The sequence below is a fragment of the Salvelinus alpinus genome, chromosome 11 (genome assembly GCF_045679555.1).
Source record: "Salvelinus alpinus chromosome 11, SLU_Salpinus.1, whole genome shotgun sequence".
In the NCBI taxonomy this organism is placed as follows: domain Eukaryota; kingdom Metazoa; phylum Chordata; class Actinopteri; order Salmoniformes; family Salmonidae; genus Salvelinus; species Salvelinus alpinus.
This window is the reverse complement of record NC_092096.1, coordinates 13939851-13960906: the sequence shown is the minus strand read 5'-3', so window position 1 is coordinate 13960906 and position 21056 is coordinate 13939851. Positions and strand designations below refer to the sequence as shown.

At 45.6% G+C, this 21056-nt stretch overlaps 1 protein-coding gene across 1 annotated transcript in view; it reads right to left on the bottom strand.

Moving 5' to 3' along the window:
• Positions 1-799: 799 nt before the first annotated feature.
• The window catches only part of LOC139534855 (receptor-type tyrosine-protein phosphatase beta-like), a 50882-nt gene continuing 30625 nt past the window's right edge, over positions 800-21056 (bottom strand). The window contains exons 10-15 of the mRNA XM_071334308.1: positions 19991-20254; positions 19414-19677; positions 18130-18399; positions 14608-14871; positions 1892-2167; positions 800-963 (exon numbers count right to left, since the gene is read on the bottom strand). Coding sequence (XP_071190409.1) covers positions 800-963; positions 1892-2167; positions 14608-14871; positions 18130-18399; positions 19414-19677; positions 19991-20254 — 1502 coding nt within the window. The remainder of the gene's footprint in view (positions 964-1891; positions 2168-14607; positions 14872-18129; positions 18400-19413; positions 19678-19990; positions 20255-21056) is intronic.

Sequence of the window (21056 nt, the reverse complement as noted above, 5' to 3'; positions counted from 1 at the left end):
GGAAGTAGAATGATGTGTGGTAGCTCTATTGTGGGCCTGATGGAGACTCTGATGTGAAATATCATGAGCTCTGCAGAAGTGACTCATTTATCAATGTCATGTGTTGATGGATGTAATTCAGAGCAGTTTGTGGTCTTTGAGGTGGGACACAGGCTGGGGAAATCAGTGATTTAATTAAGTGTCATTACAATTTCCCGTGCTTGCTAATCTTTTTGTTTTGTCAACAATGTGAATGCTCAAAATGACTTTTCTCCCAAACGGGATTCATATGTGAATGACTGTGACTTTTAGCACAGCCCGACTTTTCTGACCTCTCAGCTCACTTCTTATCATTTGAACTTCATCTCGACAACCCAGAAGGTAAAATCTCACCGTAATTTGGTCCTTGGCAGATGCTAATCTCCAGGGAGAAAGAACATAGAACGGCGTTGGCTTCTCCACAGTAACATTTGAGCTGATGAGCACATGACCTTGTAAGAACTTCTCTCATCAAGAGCATCAATGTTAGTAGCCTGTCACAGATGGATGTGCTACATGCCCAGATACACAACCCTGTTCAGAATCTCTGCCTTTCCTCTTGATAATACAACAGAACTAACTCTATCGCCCTGTACTCTCTTCTCCCCCAAACCCCTGTTCTCTCTCTCCTCCCCCTTAACCAACCCCCCAAACCCCCTGTTCTCTCTCTTCCATCCCTCACCCCCAGAGACCCTCTCTACCCTCTTCTCCCCCCCAGTCCCCAGCCCCAGTGCGCGCTCTCCACGTCCAGGGTGGGGAGCGTACTGGTTCCGTCTCTCCATCAGCTGGCTGCCTGGGGCAGGGGACGTGGAGTCGGGAACCAAGTGGTCCTGTACGGTGGCCTGGAGGGCTCAACCACTACCCTGGCAGCCCAGGGAGCCTGGGCATGGAGCAGAGAGAACACCTGTTCCAGGAACTGGTGACCTGGCCGAAAGGTGTACCGGGCTGCGAGGGTGGTCCCACACACAGTGGAGAGCTGACTAATACTGCGTCTGCGAAGGCAAGAACGGGTGCAGTACACAACCCTCTCTCTGCTCTTCTCTGAAACTCTTAGTAGTTATTTATAATGATCCAAATGAATGCCAGGGTTGATAGTTGTTATAGAATGAGTCCATTCTACTTTAACAACTATGTTGACTAGTACTGACCTTAGTTAGAGAATACCTTCAGTACCTTAATACCTTAGTTAGAATGCCTCATACCTTAATACCTTCAGTTAGAAATACTCTTAGTACCTTAATACCTTCAGTTCGAGATTCTTAGTACCTTATGTAGTTTAGAATACCTTAGTACCTTAGTACCTTAGCTAGAATACCTTAGTACCTTCAGACCTCAGCTAGAATACCTTAGCACCCTTAGTTTAGCTACGAATACCTTAGTACCTTAGTTAGCATAACCTTAGTACCTTAGTTAGAAGACCTTAGTACCTAAGTCGTACCTAAAGGTACCTTAGTACTAAGGTCTTCTAACTAAGGTATTCTAACTAAGGTACTAAGGTATTCTAACTAAGGTACTAAGGTATTCTAACTAAGGTACTACGGTACTAAGGTACTAAGGTATTCTAACTAAGGTACTAAGGTACTAAGGTATTCTAACTAAGGTACTAAGGTACTAAGGTATTCTAACTAAGGTACTAAGGTATTCTCTAACTAAGGTATTAAGGTACTAAGGTATTCTAACTAAGGTATTAAGGTACTAAGGTATTCTAACTAAGGTATTAAGGTACTAAGGTATTCTCTAACTAAGGTAGTACTAGTCAACATAGTTGTTAAAGTAGAATGGACACATTCTATAACAACTATCAACCCTGGCATCATTGGATCATTATAAATAACTATGAGTTTCAGAGAGAGAGAGAGGGTTGTGTACTGACCCGTTCTTCCCTTTGCAGACGCAGTATTAGTCAGCTCTCCACTGTGTGTGACCACCTCAGCCCGGTACACACGGCCAGGTACCAGTCCCTGGAACAGGTGTTCTCTCTGCTCCATGCCCAGCTCCTGGGCTGCCAGGGTAGTGGTTGAGCCCTCCAGGCCACCGTACAGGACCACTTGGTACCCACTCCACTCCCCTGCCCCAGGCAGCCAGCTGATGGAGAGACGATCAGTACGCTTACCACCCTGGACGTGGAGAGAGCGCACTGGGGCTGGGACTGGGGGGAGAAGAGGGTAGAGAGGGTTATCTGGGGGTGAGGGATGGAAGAGAGAGAACAGGGGTTTGGGGGGATGGTTAAGGGGGAGAAGAGAGAGAACAGGGGTTTGGGGGAGAAGAGAGAGAACAGGGCGATAGAGTTAGTTCTGTTGTATTATCAAGAGGAAAGGCAGAGATTCTGAACAGGGTTGTGTATCTGGCATGTAGACATCCATCTGGACATCTAACATTGATCTGATGAGAGAAGTTCTTCATCATGTTTCATCACTCAAATGTCTGTCAGACCAACGACGTTCTAATCTCTCCTGGAGATTAGCATCTGACCAAATTACGTGAGATTTTACTTCTGGGTTGTCGAGATGAAGTTCAAATGATAAGAAGTGAGCTGAGAGGTCAGAAGTCAGACTGTGTAAAAGTCACAGTCATTCACATATGAATCCCGTTGGGAGAAAAGTCATTTTGACATTCACATTGTTGACAAAACAAAAAGATTAGCAAGCAGGGAATTTAATGACATTATTAAATCACTGATTTCCCCAGACTGTGTCCCACCTCAAAGACCACAAACTGCTTGAATTACATCCATCAACACATGACATTGATAAATGAGTCACTTCTGCAGAGCTGTATCTTAATATTCACATCAGAGTCTCCATCAGGCCCAACAGAGAGCTACCACACATCATTCTACTTCCGGCGCCGAAAAGAGATGGCCGCCTCGCTTCGCGTTCCTTGGAAAATATGCAGTATTTTGTTTTTTTATGTGTTATTTCTTAAATCGGTACCCCAGGTAATCTTAGGTTTCATTACATACAGTCGGGAGGAACTACTGAATATACGATTAACGTCAACTCATCATCGTTCCTACCAGGAATATGACTTTCCCGAAACGGATCCAGTGTTTTGCCTTCCACCCAATACAATGGATCTGATCCCAGCCGGCGACCCTGTGCGACGCCGTAAAAGGGGCAAACGAGGCGGTCTCGTGGTCAGGCTTCGGAGACGGGCACATCGCGCTCCACTCCCTAGCATACTACTCGCCAATGTCCAGTCTCTTGACAATAAGGTTGATGAAATCCGAGCACGGGTAGCATTCCAGAGAGACATCAGGGATTGCAACGTGCTCTGCTTCACGGAAACATGGCTAACTCAAGAGACGCTAACGGAGTCGGTGCAGCCAGCTGGTTTCTTCATGCATCGCGCCGACAGAAACAAACATCTTTCTGGTAAGAAGAGGGGCGGGGGGGTATGCCTTATGATTAACGAGACGTGGTGTGATCATCATAACAACACACAGGAACTCAAGTCATTCTGTTCACCTGATCTAGAACTCCTCACAATCAAATGTCGACCGCATTATCTACCAAGGGAATTCTCTTCAATCATAATCACAGCCGTATATATTCCCCCCCAAGCAGACACATCGATGGCCCTGAACGAACTTTATCTGACTCTTTGTAAACTGGAAACCACACACCCTGAGGCTGCATTCATCGTAGCTGGGGATTTTAACAAGGCTAATCTAAAAACAAAACTCCCTAAATTCTATCAGCATATCGATTGTGCTACCAGGGCTGGAAAAACCCTAGATCATTGTTATACTAATTTCCGCGACGCATATAAGGCCCTCCCCCGCCCCCCTTTCGGAAAAGCTGACCACGACTCCATTTTGTTGATTCCAGCCTACAAACAGAAACTAAAACAACAAGCTCCCGCGCTCAGGTCTGTTCAACGCTGGTCCGACCAATCTGAATCCACGCTTCAAGACTGCTTCGATCACGCGGATTGGAATATGTTCCGCATTGCGTCCAACAACAATATTGACGAATATGCTGATTCGGTGAGCGAGTTCATTAGGAAGTGCATTGACGATGTCGTACCCACAGCAACGATTAAAACATTCCCAAACCAGAAACCGTGGATTGACGGCAGCATTCGCGTGAAACTGAAAGCGCGAACCACTGCTTTTAACCAGGGCAAGGTGACCGGAAGCATGACCGAATACAAACAGTGTAGCTATTCTCTCCGCAAGGCAATCAAACAGGCTAAGTCCCAGTACAGAGACAAAATCGAGTCGCAATTCAACAGCTCAGACACAAGAGGTATGTGGCAGGGTCTACAGTCAATCACGGATTACAAAAAGAAAACCAGCCCCGTCGCGGACCAGGATGTCTTGCTCCCAGACAGGCTAAACAACTTTTTTGCCCGCTTTGAGGACAATACAGTGCCACTGACACGGCCCCCTACCAAAACCTGCGGGCTCTCCTTCACTGCAGCCGAGGTGAGTAAAACATTTAAACGTGTTAACCCTCGCAAGGCTGCAGGCCCAGACGGCATTCCCAGCCGCGTCCTCAGAGCATGCGCAGACCAGCTGGCTGGTGTGTTTACGGACATATTCAATCAATCCTTATCCCAGTCTGCTGTTCCCACATGCTTCAAGAGGGCCACCATTGTTCCTGTTCCCAAGAAAGCTAAGGTAACTGAGCTAAACGACTACCGCCCCGTAGCACTCACTTCCGTCATCATGAAGTGCTTTGAGAGACTAGTCAAGGACCATATCACCTCCACCCTACCGGACACCCTAGACCCACTCCAATTTGCTTACCGACCCAATAGGTCCACAGACGACGCAATCGCAACCACACTGCACACTGCCCTAACCCATCTGGACAAGAGGAATACCCATGTGAGAATGCTGTTCATCGATTACAGCTCAGCATTTAACACCATAGTACCCTCCAAACTCGTCATCAAGCTCGAGACCCTGGGTCTCGACCCCGCCCTGTGCAACTGGGTCCTGGACTTCCTGACGGGCCGCCCCCAGGTGGTGAGGGTAGGTAACAACATCTCCACCCCGCTGATCCTCAACACTGGGGCCCCACAAGGGTGCGTTCTGAGCCCTCTCCTGTACTCCCTGTTCACCCACGACTGCGTGGCCATGCACGCCTCCAACTCAATCATCAAGTTTGCGGATGACACTACAGTGGTAGGCTTGATTACCAACAACGACGAGACGGCCTACAGGGAGGAGGTGAGGGCCCTCGGAGTGTGGTGTCAGGAAAATAACCTCACACTCAACGTCAACAAAACAAAGGAGATGATTGTGGACTTCAGGAAACAGCAGAGGGAGCACCCCCCTATCCACATCGACGGGTCAGTAGTGGAGAAGGTGGAAAGTTTTAAGTTCCTCGGTGTACACATCACGGACAAACTGAATTGGTCCACCCACACAGACAGCGTTGTGAAGAAGGCGCAGCAGCGCCTCTTCAACCTCAGGAGGCTGAAGAAATTCGGCTTGTCACCAAAAGCACTCACAAACTTCTACAGATGCACAATCGAGAGCATCCTGTCGGGCTGTATCACCGCCTGGTACGGCAACTGCTCCGCCCACAACCGTAAGGCTCTCCAGAGGGTAGTGAGGTCTGCAGAACGCATCACCGGGGGCAAACTACCTGCCCTCCAGGACACCTACACCACCCGATGTCACAGGAAGGCCATAAAGATCATCAAGGACAACAACCACCCAAGCCACTGCCTGTTCACCCCGCTATCATCCAGAAGGCGAGGTCAGTACAGGTGCATCAAAGCAGGGACCGAGAGACTGAAAACCACCACTAACATTTAGCGGCCGCTGCCAACATACTGACTCAACTCCAGCCACTTTAAAAATGGGAATTGATGGAAATTATGTAAAAATGTACCACTAGCCACTTTAAACAATGCCACTTAATATAATGTTTACATACCCTACATTACCCATCTCATATGTATATACTGTACTCTATATCATCTACTGCATCTTGCCATCTTTATGTAATACATGTACCACTAGCCACTTTAAACTATGCCACTTAATATAATGTTTACATACCCTACATTACCCATCTCATATGTATATACCGTACTCTATACCATCTACTGCATCTTGCCATGCCGTTCTGTACCACCACTCATTCATATATCTTTATGTACATATTCTTCATCCCTTTACACTTGTGTGCGTGTATAAGGTAGTAGTTGTGGAATTGTTAGGTTAGATTACTTGTTGGTTATTACTGCATTGTCGGAACTAGAAGCACAAGCATTTCGCTACACTCGCATTAACATCTGCTAACCATGTGTATGTGACTAATAAAATGTGATTTGATTTGATTTGATCTCTGCAATAAGAAATTAACAAATACAACCAATTGACCAGTGGTGAGTTTCCACTGACGATTTACCCCCCGTGTTTTAGCCAAAATACTTTTCTGTTTCTATCTACACGGACCAGCAGTACCCGGCACCGTGTCTCAGTGGGACATGGCTCCTGTTCTCTCTTGGGTCTAATGCCAAGCCACTGGTACCTTTCATCTGGTACATACAGTACCGTGTCCTATCTACACGGAGCAGCAGTACCCGGCACTGTGTCTCACTGGGACATGGCTCCTGTTCTCTCTTGGGTCTAATGCCAAGCCACTGGTACCTTTCATCTGGTACATACAGCACATTCGGAAAGTATTCAGACACGTTGACTTTGTCCACATTTTGTTACATTACAGCCTTATTCTAAAATGGATTAAATAAAAATGATCCTCATCAATCTACACACAATACACCATAATGACAAAATTTTAGCAAATTTGTAATAAACAAATAAACAGAAATACCTTATTTACATAAGTATTCAGACCCTTTTTCTTTGAGACTGGAAATTGAGATCAGGTGCATCTTGTTCCCGTCGATCATCCTTGAGATGTTTCTACAACTTGATTGGAGTCCATGATTTGGAAAGGGACACACTTGTCTATATAAGGTCCCACAGTTGACAGTGCATGTCAGAGCAAAAACCAAGCCACGAGGTCGAAGAAATTGTCCGGGAAGTGGAGGTGACCAAGAACCCGAAGGTCACTCTCAAAGAGCTCCAGAGTTCCTCTGTGGAGATGGGAGAAACTTCCAGAAAGACAACCGTCTCTGCAGCACTCCACCAATCAGGCCTTTAGGGTAGAATGGTCAGACGGAAGCTACTCATCAGTGAAAGGTACCAGACTGGGAGTTCGCCAAAAGACACCTAAAGACTTTCAGACCATGAGAAACAAAATTCTCAGGTCTGATGAAACCAAGATTGAACACTTTGGCCTGAATGCCAAGCATCATGTCTGGAGGAAACCTGGAACCATCCCTACGGTGAAGCATATTGGTGGCAGCATCATGCTGTGGGGATGTTTTTCAGCGGCAGGGACTGGGAGACTAGTCAGGATCGACGGCAAAGATGAACGGAGCAAAGTGCAGAGAGATCCTTGATGAAAACCTGCTCCAGAGCGCACAGGACCTCAGACTGGGGCGAAGGTTCACCTTCCAACAGGACAATGACCCTAACCACACAGCCAAGACAACGCAGGAGTGGCTTCGGGATAAGTCTCTGAATGTGCTTGAGCGGCCCAGCCAGAGCCAGGACTTGAACCCAAGCGAAAATCTCTGGAGAGACCTGAAAATAGCTGTGCAGCGATGCTCCCATCCAACCTGACAGAGCTTGAGAGGATCTGCAGAGAAGAATGGGGGAAACTCTCCAAATACAGGTGTGCCAAGCTTGTAGCGTCATACCCAAGAAGACTTGAGGCTGTAATCGCTGTCAAAGGTGCTTCAACAAAGTACTGAGTAAAGGGTCTGAATACTTATGTAAATTTGATATTTCAGTTTTTTCTTTTTAATAAATGTGCAAAAATGCCTAAAAACCTGTTTTTGCTTTGTCATTATGGGGTATTGTGATGTCATTATGGGGTATTGTGATGCCATTATGGGGTATTGTGATGTCATTATGGGGTGTTGTGATGCCATTATGGGGTATTGTGTGTAGATTGATGAGGACATTTAAACAAAATAAAAAAATAATAAGGCTGTAACGTAACAAAATGTGGAAAAAGTCAAGGAGTCTGAATACATTTCCGAAAGCACTGTAACAATGGCTGACTGTGGACTTTAACACCTTCTCACAAAGCAACTGTCTTGATGATGCAGAGGCTGTTGATTCTGCTCAACACCAAGTCTTTTTGTGTCACACTCCTGATGGAAACAACAATAACACCAGAGACACATTAACAGAAACCACTGGCTCAGTGGGGAAAACCTCAAGGCGTTACACTCATTTGCATTTAGATGGTAATAATGACAGCGGCGCTGTGAAAGAAGAGATTGTCATTGACAGACAGATGCACCACTTCAGATGCTGTGGGGTGTTACCCTGTCTGACACTTCTGGTTTTTAGAATGACTTGTATGTTCATCTAAAGTTGTAGCAGACAATTGGCTTGTTAGACACAATATATGTTGTGAAAACAGCCTATGTCCCATAAACAAATGTACAGCGATTAGCTTTCACATTCAGCTGGATGAATGATGCCTTGACAGGAACTAATGGGGATCCATAATAAACCCCAGGAAGAGTAGCTGCTGCCTTGGCAGGAACTATTGGGGATCCTTAATAAATACAAATACTAATATTCATACATTACTCCTGGGTGAAATACATGTCAACGCAAACAGAGTTTGAGGTGTGCTTGATTTAGCTTGGAGTTTGAGGTGTGCTTGATTTAGCTTGGAGTTTGAGGTGTGCTTGATTTAGCTTGGAGTTTGAGGTGTGCTTGATTTAGCTTGGAGTTTGAGGTGTGCTTGATTTAGCTTGGAGTTTGAGGTGTGCTTGATTTAGCTTGGAGTTTGAGGTGTGCTTGATTTAGCTTGGAGTTTGAGGTGTGCTTGATTTAGCTTGGAGTTTGAGGTGTGCTTGATTTAGCTTGGAGTTTGAGGTGTGCTTGATTTAGCTTGGAGTTTGAGGTGTGCTTGATTTAGCTTGGAGTTTGAAGTGTATATATATGAGTCACTGCTCATGCCTCTGCTCACCTGTCTGTGCTAGTATAGATGAGTCACTGCTCATTCCTCTGCTCACCTGTCCGTGCTAGCATAGATGAGTCACTGCTCATGCCTCTGCTCACCTGTCCGTGCTAGTATATATGAGTCACTGCTCATTCCTCTGCTCACCTGTCCGTGCTAGGATAGATGAGTCACTGCTCATGCCTCTGCTCACCTGTCCGTGCTAGTATATATGAGTCACTGCTCATTCCTCTGCTCACCTGTCCGTGCTAGGATAGATGAGTCACTGCTCATGCCTCTGCTCACCTGTCCGTGCTAGTATATATGAGTCACTGCTCATGCCTCTGCTCACCTGTCCGTGCTAGTATATATGAGTCACTGCTCATGCCTCTGCTCACCTGTCCGTGCTAGTATAGATGAGTCACTGCTCATGCCTCTGCTCATCTGTCCGTGCCAGTATAGATGAGTCACTGCTCATGCCTCTGCTCACCTGTCCGTGCCAGTATAGATGAGTCACTGCTCATGCCTCTGCTCACCTGTCCGTGCCAGTATAGATGAGTCACTGCTCATGCCTCTGCTCACCTGTCCGTGCTAGTATAGATGAGTCACTGCTCATGCCTCTGCTCACCTGTCCGTGCTAGTATAGATGAGTCACTGCTCATGCCTCTGCTCACCTGTCCGTGCTAGTATAGATGAGTCACTGCTCATTCCTCTGCTCACCTGTCCGTGCTAGTATAGATGAGTCACTGCTCATTCCTCTGCTCACCTGTCCGTGCTAGTATAGATGAGTCACTGCTCATTCCTCTGCTCACCTGTCCGTGCTAGCATAGATGAGTCACTGCTCATTCCTCTGCTCACCTGTCCGTGCTAGTATAGATGAGTCACTGCTCCTTCCTCTGCTCACCTGTCCGTGCTAGTATAGATGAGTCACTGCTCATGCCTCTGCTCACCTGTCCGTGCTAGTATAGATGAGTCACTGCTCATTCCTCTGCTCACCTGTCCGTGCTAGTATAGATGAGTCACTGCTCATGCCTCTGCTCACCTGTCCGTGCTAGTATAGATGAGTCACTGCTCATGCCTCTGCTCACCTGTCCGTGCTAGTATAGATGAGTCACTGCTCATTCCTCTGCTCACCTGTCCGTGCTAGTATAGATGAGTCACTGCTCATGCCTCTGCTCACCTGTCCGTGCTAGTATAGATGAGTCACTGCTCATGCCTCTGCTCACCTGTCCGTGCTAGTATAGATGAGTCACTGCTCATGCCTCTGCTCACCTGTCCGTGCTAGTATAGATGAGTCACTGCTCATGCCTCTGCTCACCTGTCCGTGCTAGTATAGATGAGTCACTGCTCATGCCTCTGCTCACCTGTCCGTGCTAGTATAGATGAGTCACTGCTCATGCCTCTGCTCACCTGTCCGTGCTAGTATAGATGAGTCACTGCTCATGCCTCTGCTCACCTGTCCGTGCTAGTATAGATGAGTCACTGCTCATGCCTCTGCTCACCTGTCCGTGCTAGTATAGATGAGTCACTGCTCATGCCTCTGCTCACCTGTCCGTGCTAGTATAGATGAGTCACTGCTCATGCCTCTGCTCACCTGTCCGTGCTAGTATAGATGAGTCACTGCTCATTCCTCTGCTCACCTGTCCGTGCTAGTATAGATGAGTCACTGCTCATTCCTCTGCTCACCTGTCCGTGCTAGTATATATGAGTCACTGCTCATTCCTCTGCTCACCTGTCCGTGCTAGTATAGATGAGTCACTGCTCATGCCTCTGCTCACCTGTCCGTGCTAGTATAGATGAGTCACTGCTCATTCCTCTGCTCACCTGTCCGTGCTAGTATAGATGAGTCACTGCTCATTCCTCTGCTCACCTGTCCGTGCTAGTATAGATGAGTCACTGCTCATTCCTCTGCTCACCTGTCCGTGCTAGTATAGATGAGTCACTGCTCATTCCTCTGCTCACCTGTCCGTGCTAGTATAGATGAGTCACTGCTCATTCCTCTGCTCACCTGTCCGTGCTAGTATAGATGAGTCACTGCTCATTCCTCTGCTCACCTGTCCGTGCTAGTATAGATGAGTCACTGCTCATTCCTCTGCTCACCTGTCCGTGCTAGTATAGATGAGTCACTGCTCATTCCTCTGCTCACCTGTCCGTGCTAGTATAGATGAGTCACTGCTCATGCCTCTGCTCACCTGTCCGTGCTAGTATAGATGAGTCACTGCTCATGCCTCTGCTCACCTGTCCGTGCTAGTATAGATGAGTCACTGCTCATGCCTCTGCTCACCTGTCCGTGCTAGTATAGATGAGTCACTGCTCATGCCTCTGCTCACCTGTCCGTGCTAGGATAGATGAGTCACTGCTCATGCCTCTGCTTACCTGTCCGTGCTAGTATAGATGAGTCACTGCTCATGCCTCTGCTCACCTGTCCGTGCTAGTATAGATGAGTCACTGCTCATGCCTCTGCTCACCTGTCCGTGCTAGTATAGATGAGTCACTGCTCATTCCTCCGCTCACCTGTCCGTGCTAGTATAGATGAGTCACTGCTCATGCCTCTGCTCACCTGTCCGTGCTAGTATAGATGAGTCACTGCTCATGCCTCTGCTCACCTGTCCGTGCTAGTATAGATGAGTCACTGCTCATGCCTCTGCTCACCTGTCCGTGCTAATATAGATGAGTCACTGCTCATTCCTCTGCTCACCTGTCCGTGCTAGTATAGATGAGTCACTGCTCATGCCTCTGCTCACCTGTCCGTGCTAGTATAGATGAGTCACTGCTCATTCCTCTGCTCACCTGTCCGTGCTAGTATAGATGAGTCACTGCTCATTCCTCTGCTCACCTGTCCGTGCTAGTATAGATGAGTCACTGCTCATGCCTCTGCTCATCTGTCCGTGCTAGTATAGATGAGTCACTGCTCATGCCTCTGCTCACCTGTCCGTGCTAGTATAGATGAGTCACTGCTCATTCCTCTGCTCACCTGTCCGTGCTAGTATAGATGAGTCACTGCTCATGCCTCTGCTCACCTGTCCGTGCTAGTATAGATGAGTCACTGCTCATTCCTCTGCTCACCTGTCCGTGCTAGTATAGATGAGTCACTGCTCATTCCTCTGCTCACCTGTCCGTGCTAGTATAGATGAGTCACTGCTCATGCCTCTGCTCACCTGTCCGTGCTAGTATAGATGAGTCACTGCTCATTCCTCTGCTCACCTGTCCGTGCTAGTATAGATGAGTCACTGCTCATTCCTCTGCTCACCTGTCCGTGCTAGTAGAGATGAGTCACTGCTCATTCCTCTGCTCACCTGTCCGTGCTAGTATAGATGAGTCACTGCTCATTCCTCTGCTCACCTGTCCGTGCTAGTATAGATGAGTCACTGCTCATTCCTCTGCTCACCTGTCCGTGCTAGTATAGATGAGTCACTGTTCATGCCTCTGCTCACCTGTCCGTGCTAGTATAGATGAGTCACTGCTCATTCCTCTGCTCACCTGTCCGTGCTAGTATAGATGAGTCACTGCTCATGCCTCTGCTCACCTGTCCGTGCTAGTATAGATGAGTCACTGCTCATTCCTCTGCTCACCTGTCCGTGCTAGTATAGATGAGTCACTGCTCATGCCTCTGCTCACCTGTCCGTGCTAGTATAGATGAGTCACTGCTCATTCCTCTGCTCACCTGTCCGTGCTAGTATAGATGAGTCACTGCTCATGCCTCTGCTCACCTGTCCGTGCTAGTATAGATGAGTCACTGCTCATTCCTCTGCTCACCTGTCCGTGCTAGTATAGATGAGTCACTGCTCATTCCTCTGCTCACCTGTCCGTGCTAGTATAGATGAGTCACTGCTCATTCCTCTGCTCACCTGTCCGTGCTAGTATAGATGAGTCACTGCTCATTCCTCTGCTCACCTGTCCGTGCTAGTATAGATGAGTCACTGCTCATTCCTCTGCTCACCTGTCCGTGCTAGTATAGATGAGTCACTGCTCATTCCTCTGCTCACCTGTCCGTGCTAGTATAGATGAGTCACTGCTCAATCCTCTGCTCACCTGTCCGTGCTAGTATAGATGAGTCACTGCTCATTCCTCTGCTCACCTGTCCGTGCTAGTATAGATGAGTCACTGCTCATTCCTCTGCTCACCTGTCCGTGCTAGTATAGATGAGTCACTGCTCATTCCTCTGCTCACCTGTCCGTGCTAGTATAGATGAGTCACTGCTCATTCCTCTGCTCACCTGTCCGTGCTAGTATAGATGAGTCACTGCTCATTCCTCTGCTCACCTGTCCGTGCTAGTATAGATGAGTCACTGCTCATGCCTCTGCTCACCTGTCCGTGCTAGTATAGATGAGTCACTGCTCATTCCTCTGCTCACCTGTCCGTGCTAGTATAGATGAGTCACTGCTCATGCCTCTGCTCACCTGTCCGTGCTAGTATAGATGAGTCACTGCTCATGCCTCTGCTCACCTGTCCGTGCTAGTATAGATGAGTCACTGCTCATTCCTCTGCTCACCTGTCCGTGCTAGTATAGATGAGTCACTGCTCATTCCTCTGCTCACCTGTCCGTGCTAGTATAGATGAGTCACTGCTCATTCCTCTGCTCACCTGTCCGTGCTAGTATAGATGAGTCAGTGCTCATTCCTCTGCTCACCTGTCCGTGCTAGTATAGATGAGTCACTGCTCATTCCTCTGCTCACCTGTCCGTGCTAGCATAGATGAGTCACTGCTCATTCCTCTGCTCACCTGTCCGTGCTAGTATAGATGAGTCACTGCTCATTCCTCTGCTCACCTGTCCGTGCTAGTATAGATGAGTCACTGCTCATGCCTCTGCTCACCTGTCCGTGCTAGTATAGATGAGTCACTGCTCATTCCTCTGCTCACCTGTCCGTGCTAGTATAGATGAGTCACTGCTCATTCCTCTGCTCACCTGTCCGTGCTAGTATAGATGAGTCACTGCTCATTCCTCTGCTCACCTGTCCGTGCTAGTATAGATGAGTCACTGCTCATTCCTCTGCTCACCTGTCCGTGCTAGTATAGATGAGTCACTGCTCATTCCTCTGCTCACCTGTCCGTGCTAGTATAGATGGGTCACTGCTCATGCCTCTGCTCACCTGTCCGTGCTAGTATAGATGAGTCACTGCTCATTCCTCTGCTCACCTGTCCGTGCTAGTATAGATGAGTCACTGCTCATGCCTCTGCTCACCTGTCCGTGCTAGTATAGATGAGTCACTGCTCATGCCTCTGCTCACCTGTCCGTGCTAGTATAGATGAGTCACTGCTCATTCCTCTGCTCACCTGTCCGTGCTAGTATAGATGAGTCAGTGCTCATTCCTCTGCTCACCTGTCCGTGCTAGTATAGATGAGTCACTGCTCATGCCTCTGCTCACCTGTCCGTGCTAGTATAGATGAGTCACTGCTCATTCCTCTGCTCACCTGTCCGTGCTAGTATAGATGAGTCACTGCTCATGCCTCTGCTCACCTGTCCGTGCTAGTATAGATGGGTCACTGCTCATTCCTCTGCTCACCTGTCCGTGCTAGTATAGATGAGTCACTGCTCATTCCTCTGCTCACCTGTCCGTGCTAGTATAGATGAGTCACTGCTCATGCCTCTGCTCACCTGTCCGTGCTAGTATAGATGAGTCACTGCTCATTCCTCTGCTCCTGCTCACCACCTCCATCTTATACAGCGTCCCTGGGACCAGACCAGAGAAGGTGCACGTCTGGGTCCCGGCCTCCGCGGTCTGACGGCCACGCAACGTCTCGTCAACGTTATACAGGAACAGGTCGTAACCGTCCACGTAGCCCTCGGACGGGCGCCAGACGAAACTCAGACCGCTGGTGTTGGCAGTCATCACGGTCAGACCGTTGACTGCAGCTGGGCCTGAGGGAGGGAAAGAGGGAGGGAGAGAGGGAGAGAGGGAAGGAGGGAGGTAAGGAGATAGAGAGGGTTAGAGAGAGGGAGAGAGAGGGAGAGAGAGGAGAGAGAGAGGGAGAGAGGGAAGGAGGGAGGGAAGGAGAGAGAGAGAGAGAGAGAGGGAGAGAGAGAGAGAGAGGGAGAGAGAGGGAGAATGAGAGGGAAGGAGAGAGAGAGAGAGAGAAGGAGAGAGAGAGAGAGAGAGAGAGAGAGAGAGAGAGAGAGAGAGAGGGGGGGGGGCAGGTGAGAAAGAGAGAGAGAGAGAGGGAAGATGTTACAATATGAATGTTTCTAAAGTTATTTTTATCATACATCTAATCATTATTTTGATCATTTTTATATTTTATTTCTATTTCAGTTATTACCTGATACAGTAATAATGAATGTCTCTGATACAGTAATAATGAATATCTCTGATACAGTAATAATGAATATCTCTGATACAGTAATAATGAATATCTCTGATACAGTAATAATGAATGTCTCTGATACAGTAATAATGAATATCTCTGATACAGTAATAATGAATATCTCTGATACAGTAATAATGAATATCTCTGATACAGTAATAATGAATATCTCTGATACAGTAATAATGAATATCTCTGATACAGTAATAATGAATGTCTCTGATACAGTAATAATGAATATCTCTGATACAGTAATAATGAATATCTCTGATACAGTAATAATGAATATCTCTGATACAGTAATAATGAATATCTCTGATACAGTAATAATGAATATCTCTGATACAGTAATAATGAATATCTCTGATACAGTAATAATGAATATCTCTGATACAGTAATAATGAATATCTCTGATACAGTAATAATGAATGTCTCTGATACAGTAATAATGAATATCTCTGATACAGTAATAATGAATATCTCTGATACAGTAATAATGAATATCTCTGATACAGTAATAATGAATATCTCTGATACAGTAATAATGAATATCTCTGATACAGTAATAATGAATATCTCTGATACAGTAATAATGAATATCTCTGATACAGTAATAATGAATGTGTCTGATACAGTAATAATGAATATCTCTGATACAGTAATAATGAATATCTCTGATACAGTAATAATGAATATCTCTGATACAGTAATAATGAATATCTCTGATACAGTAATAATGAATATCTCTGATACAGTAATAATGAATATCTCTGATACAGTAATAATGAATATCTCTGATACAGTAATAATGAATATCTCTGATACAGTAATAATGAATGTGTCTGATACAGTAATAATGAATGTGTCTGATACAGTAATAATGAATATCTCTGATACAGTAATAATGAATATCTCTGATACAGTAATAATGAATATCTCTGATACAGTAATAATGAATATCTCTGATACAGTAATAATGAATATCTCTGATACAGTAATAATGAATATCTCTGATACAGTAATAATGAATATCTCTGATACAGTAATAATGAATATCTCTGATACAGTAATAATGAATGTCTCTGATACAGTAATAATGAATATCTCTGATACAGTAATAATGAATATCTCTGATACAGTAATAATGAATATCTCTGATACAGTAATAATGAATATCTCTGATACAGTAATAATGAATATCTCTGATACAGTAATAATGAATATCTCTGATACAGTAATAATGAATATCTCTGATACAGTAATAATGAATGTCTCTGATACAGTAATAATGAATATCTCTGATACAGTAATAATGAATATCTCTGATACAGTAATAATGAATATCTCTGATACAGTAATAATGAATATCTCTGATACAGTAATAATGAATGTCTCTGATACAGTAATAATGAATATCTCTGATACAGTAATAATGAATATCTCTGATACAGTAATAATGAATATCTCTGATACAGTAATAATGAATATCTCTGATACAGTAATAATGAATATCTCTGATACAGTAATAATGAATATCTCTGATACAGTAATAATGAATGTCTCTGATACAGTAATAATGAATATCTCTGATACAGTAATAATGAATATCTCTGATACAGTAATAATGAATATCTCTGATACAGTAATAATGAATATCTCTGATACAGTAATAATGAATGTCTCTGATACAGTAATAATGAATATCTCTGATACAGTAATAATGAATATCTCTGATACAGTAATAATGAATATCTCTGATACAGTAATAATGAATATCTCTGATACAGTAATAATGAATATCTCTGATACAGTAATAATGAATATCTCTGATACAGTAATAATGAATGTCTCTGATACAGTAATAATGAATATCTCTGATACAGTAATAATGAATATCTCTGATACAGTAATAATGAATATCTCTGATACAGTAATAATGAATATCTCTGATACAGTAATAATGAATATCTCTGATACAGTAATAATGAATGTCTCTGATACAGTAATAATGAATATCTCTGATACAGTAATAATGAATATCTCTGATACAGTAATAATGAATATCTCTGATACAGTAATAATGAATATCTCTGATACAGTAATAATGAATATCTCTGATACAGTAATAATGAATATCTCTGATACAGTAATAATGAATATCTCTGATACAGTAATAATGAATATCTCTGATACAGTAATAATGAATGTCTCTGATACAGTAATAATGAATATCTCTGATACAGTAATAATGAATATCTCTGATACAGTAATAATGAATATCTCTGATACAGTAATAATGAATATCTCTGATACAGTAATAATGAATATCTCTGATACAGTAATAATGAATGTCTCTGATACAGTAATAATGAATATCTCTGATACAGTAATAATGAATATCTCTGATACAGTAATAATGAATGTGTCTGATACAGTAATAATGAATATCTCTGATACAGTAATAATGAATATCTCTGATACAGTAATAATGAATATCTCTGATACAGTAATAATGAATATCTCTGATACAGTAATAATGAATATCTCTGATACAGTAATAATGAATGTGTCTGATACAGTAATAATGAATATCTCTGATACAGTAATAATGAATATCTCTGATACAGTAATAATGAATATCTCTGATACAGTAATAATGAATGTCTCTGATACAGTAATAATGAATATCTCTGATACAGTAATAATGAATATCTCTGATACAGTAATAATGAATATCTCTGATACAGTAATAATGAATATCTCTGATACAGTAATAATGAATGTCTCTGATACAGGAAAAGTGGTGCTTCTTACGTGTTTGTCCCTCAGCCACGGCCTCCTTGCCATAGATCCCTCCACTGACAGATACGACCCGAACCCGGTACCACTTCCCAGGGGTGAGCTGGTCGAAGAGGTGCCTGGTGGAGCCCTGGGGCATGGAAATATTAGAGACTAAGTCACGTCCATCATCCAGGAGCTGGATCTTATAACCCTCGTACACTCCCACTGGAGTCTCCCAGGTCACTGTTAGACTGTGGGTGGTGTGGTCACTGTCTGCCTGGAGCGCCGTCACTGTGGAGGGGACTGGAGAGAGAGAGAGAGAGAGAGAGAGAGAGAGAGAGAGAGATACAGAGAGACAGAGAGACAGACAGAGTTAGAGGAGGGAGAGAGGAGAGAGAGAGATGTTATGTTATGGAGATCAGACAGTAGATAGTTAGACTGTGGGTGGTGTGGTCACTGTCTGTCTGGAGCGCTGTCACTCTGGAAAGGACTGGACAGACACAAGGAGAGGTTAGACATCACCCATGGCTGGGAGGGGACTGGACAGACACAGGGAGAGGTTAGACATCACCCATGGCTGGGAGGGGACTGGACAGACACAGGGAGAGGTTAGACATCACCCATGGCTGGGAGGGGACTGGACAGACACAGGGAGAGGTTAGACATCACCCGTGGATGGGAGGGGACTGGACAGACACAGGGAGAGGTTAGACATCACCCATGGCTGGGAGGGGACAGGACAGACACAGGGAGAGGTTAGACATCACCCATGGCTGGGAGGGGACTGGACAGACACAGGGAGAGGTTAGACATCACCCTTGGCTGGGAGGGGACAGGACAGACACAGGGAGAAGTTAGACATCACCCATGGATGGGAGGGGACTGGACAGACACAGGGAGAGGTTAGACATCACCCGTGGATGGGAGGGGACTGGACAGACACAGGGAGAGGTTAGACATCCCCCTTGGCTGGGAGGGGACAGGACAGACACAGGGAGAGGTTAGACATCACCCATGGCTGAGTGTTCCACTCAGGGACTGAGCTGTCCCTCCCTCCCTCCCTCCCTCCCTCCCTCTCCTATTCCCCTCTCTCTCCTATTTCCCTCTCTCTCCTATTCCCTCCCTCCCTCCCTCCCTCCCTCCCTCCCTCCCTCCCTCCCTCCCTCCCTCCCTCCCTCCCTCCCTCCCTCCCTCCCTCCCTCCCTCCCTCCCTCCCTCCCTCCCTCTCCTATTCCCCTCTCTCTCCTATTCCCCTCTCTCTCCTATTCCCCTCCCTCCCTCCCTCCCTCCCTCCCTCCCTCCCTCCCTCCTTCTCACCTGTCCGTCCAGTAGTAGTTGAATGATTGACCAGTATTCCACTCAGGGACTGAACCTCGATCCCGTACAGCTGTCCTGGTACCAGACCCTGAAAGTCCAGCTCAGTGACGTGTTTGGGGACAGGTCTGGTCTCCAGAAGGTGTCCTCCCTGGGATAGGGACACGGTGTACATGTCCACGTCCCCATCACCAGGGGTCCAGAACACCCTCAGGCTGGCAGCCTGGTCCCCTGGCCGGGCATGGAGGTTCCTCACCTGGCTGGGGACTGGGGGGTTTGAGAGAGAAGGCAGAGAGACAGGAGTGAAGGGAATGGGGGGGGGGGGGAGAATGGAGATGGGTCAGAATGTGACACTCACAATGTGGATCACTTATATAAAGATAAGTTGAAGACTGGCCGAAAAACAATGTGGTGTTTTTTATTTTAAAATCTTTAGATGATGTTCTACGGAATGAAGTGATAACAAAAGGTTATTCTGTTGTTTTACCTGAAATACCTGTGACAGAAATGCGATGAAACGCAATGTGAGGTTATTTGGGAAACCAACCCGGGCAGCTGCCCACTCTGTTTCCCCACTGACCTGTCCTGCCCTCGATGAACTGCGGTCTCTGGTTGGGTCCGCTGAAGGTGGACACCACGATCTTGTACAGGCGTCCCGGGGTGAGCGAGGACAGGCGGTGGTCACGGGCCTCGTTGCCCAGGGTTACGGGCGGGTAAACCCGCGTGTCGTTGAAGAGAATCTGGACCTCGTAGTGATCAACGTCCCCCAGCGCTGGAGACCATGTGACCACCAGATCACCTGTACCACTGTCACCCAGGGCCAGGCTCCGCACCGCAGAGGGGACTATGGAGACAGTCAAATATAACTTTATTTAAAGATTTCAACTATTCACACTACACCAAAGGGCTCAATGGTTTCGTTGGCTGAGGGGAATTTGACCCATGATGCCTACTAGTTTAAAACTTCTTAAGGCTAGGGGGCAGTATTTTGACGTCCGGATAAAAAGCGTGCCCAAAGTAAACTGCCTGCTACTCAGGCCCAGAAGCTAGGATATGCATATTATTAGTAGATTTGGATAGAAAACATTCTGAAGTTTCTAAAACTGTTTGTATAATGTCTGGGAGTATAACAGAACTGAACAGGCGAAACCCTGAGCACAATCCATCCAGGGATTTTTTTTTTTTAGGTCAATGTGTTTTCCATTCGTTTTCTATGGGAAACTATATTTATGAGGAACCTGGTTGCAGTTCCTATGGCTTCCACTAGATGTCAACAGTCTTTAGAAATTGGTTGATGTTTTTCTTTTGAGAAATGAAGAAGTAGTCACTCCAGGTGGACTCTACTGTTTTGGTGCGCGCGACCTGGAGCGTGCTTCACGTTATTTTCGTCCGGTATTGAACACAGTTTATCCCGTCTTAAATTGTATCGATTCTTTACATTTTAGGATATCTAAGGTTGGATTAGGAAAGTTGTTTGAAATGTTTGGACCAAGTGTACAGGTAACTTATTAGATACTTTGTAGTCATGTTGGGCAAGTTGGAACCGGTGTATTTCTGAATCAAATGTGCCAAATAAATTGACATTTTGGGGATATAAAGAAGGAATTTATCGATTTTGTGATGTTTCTGGGACATTTTGGAGTGCC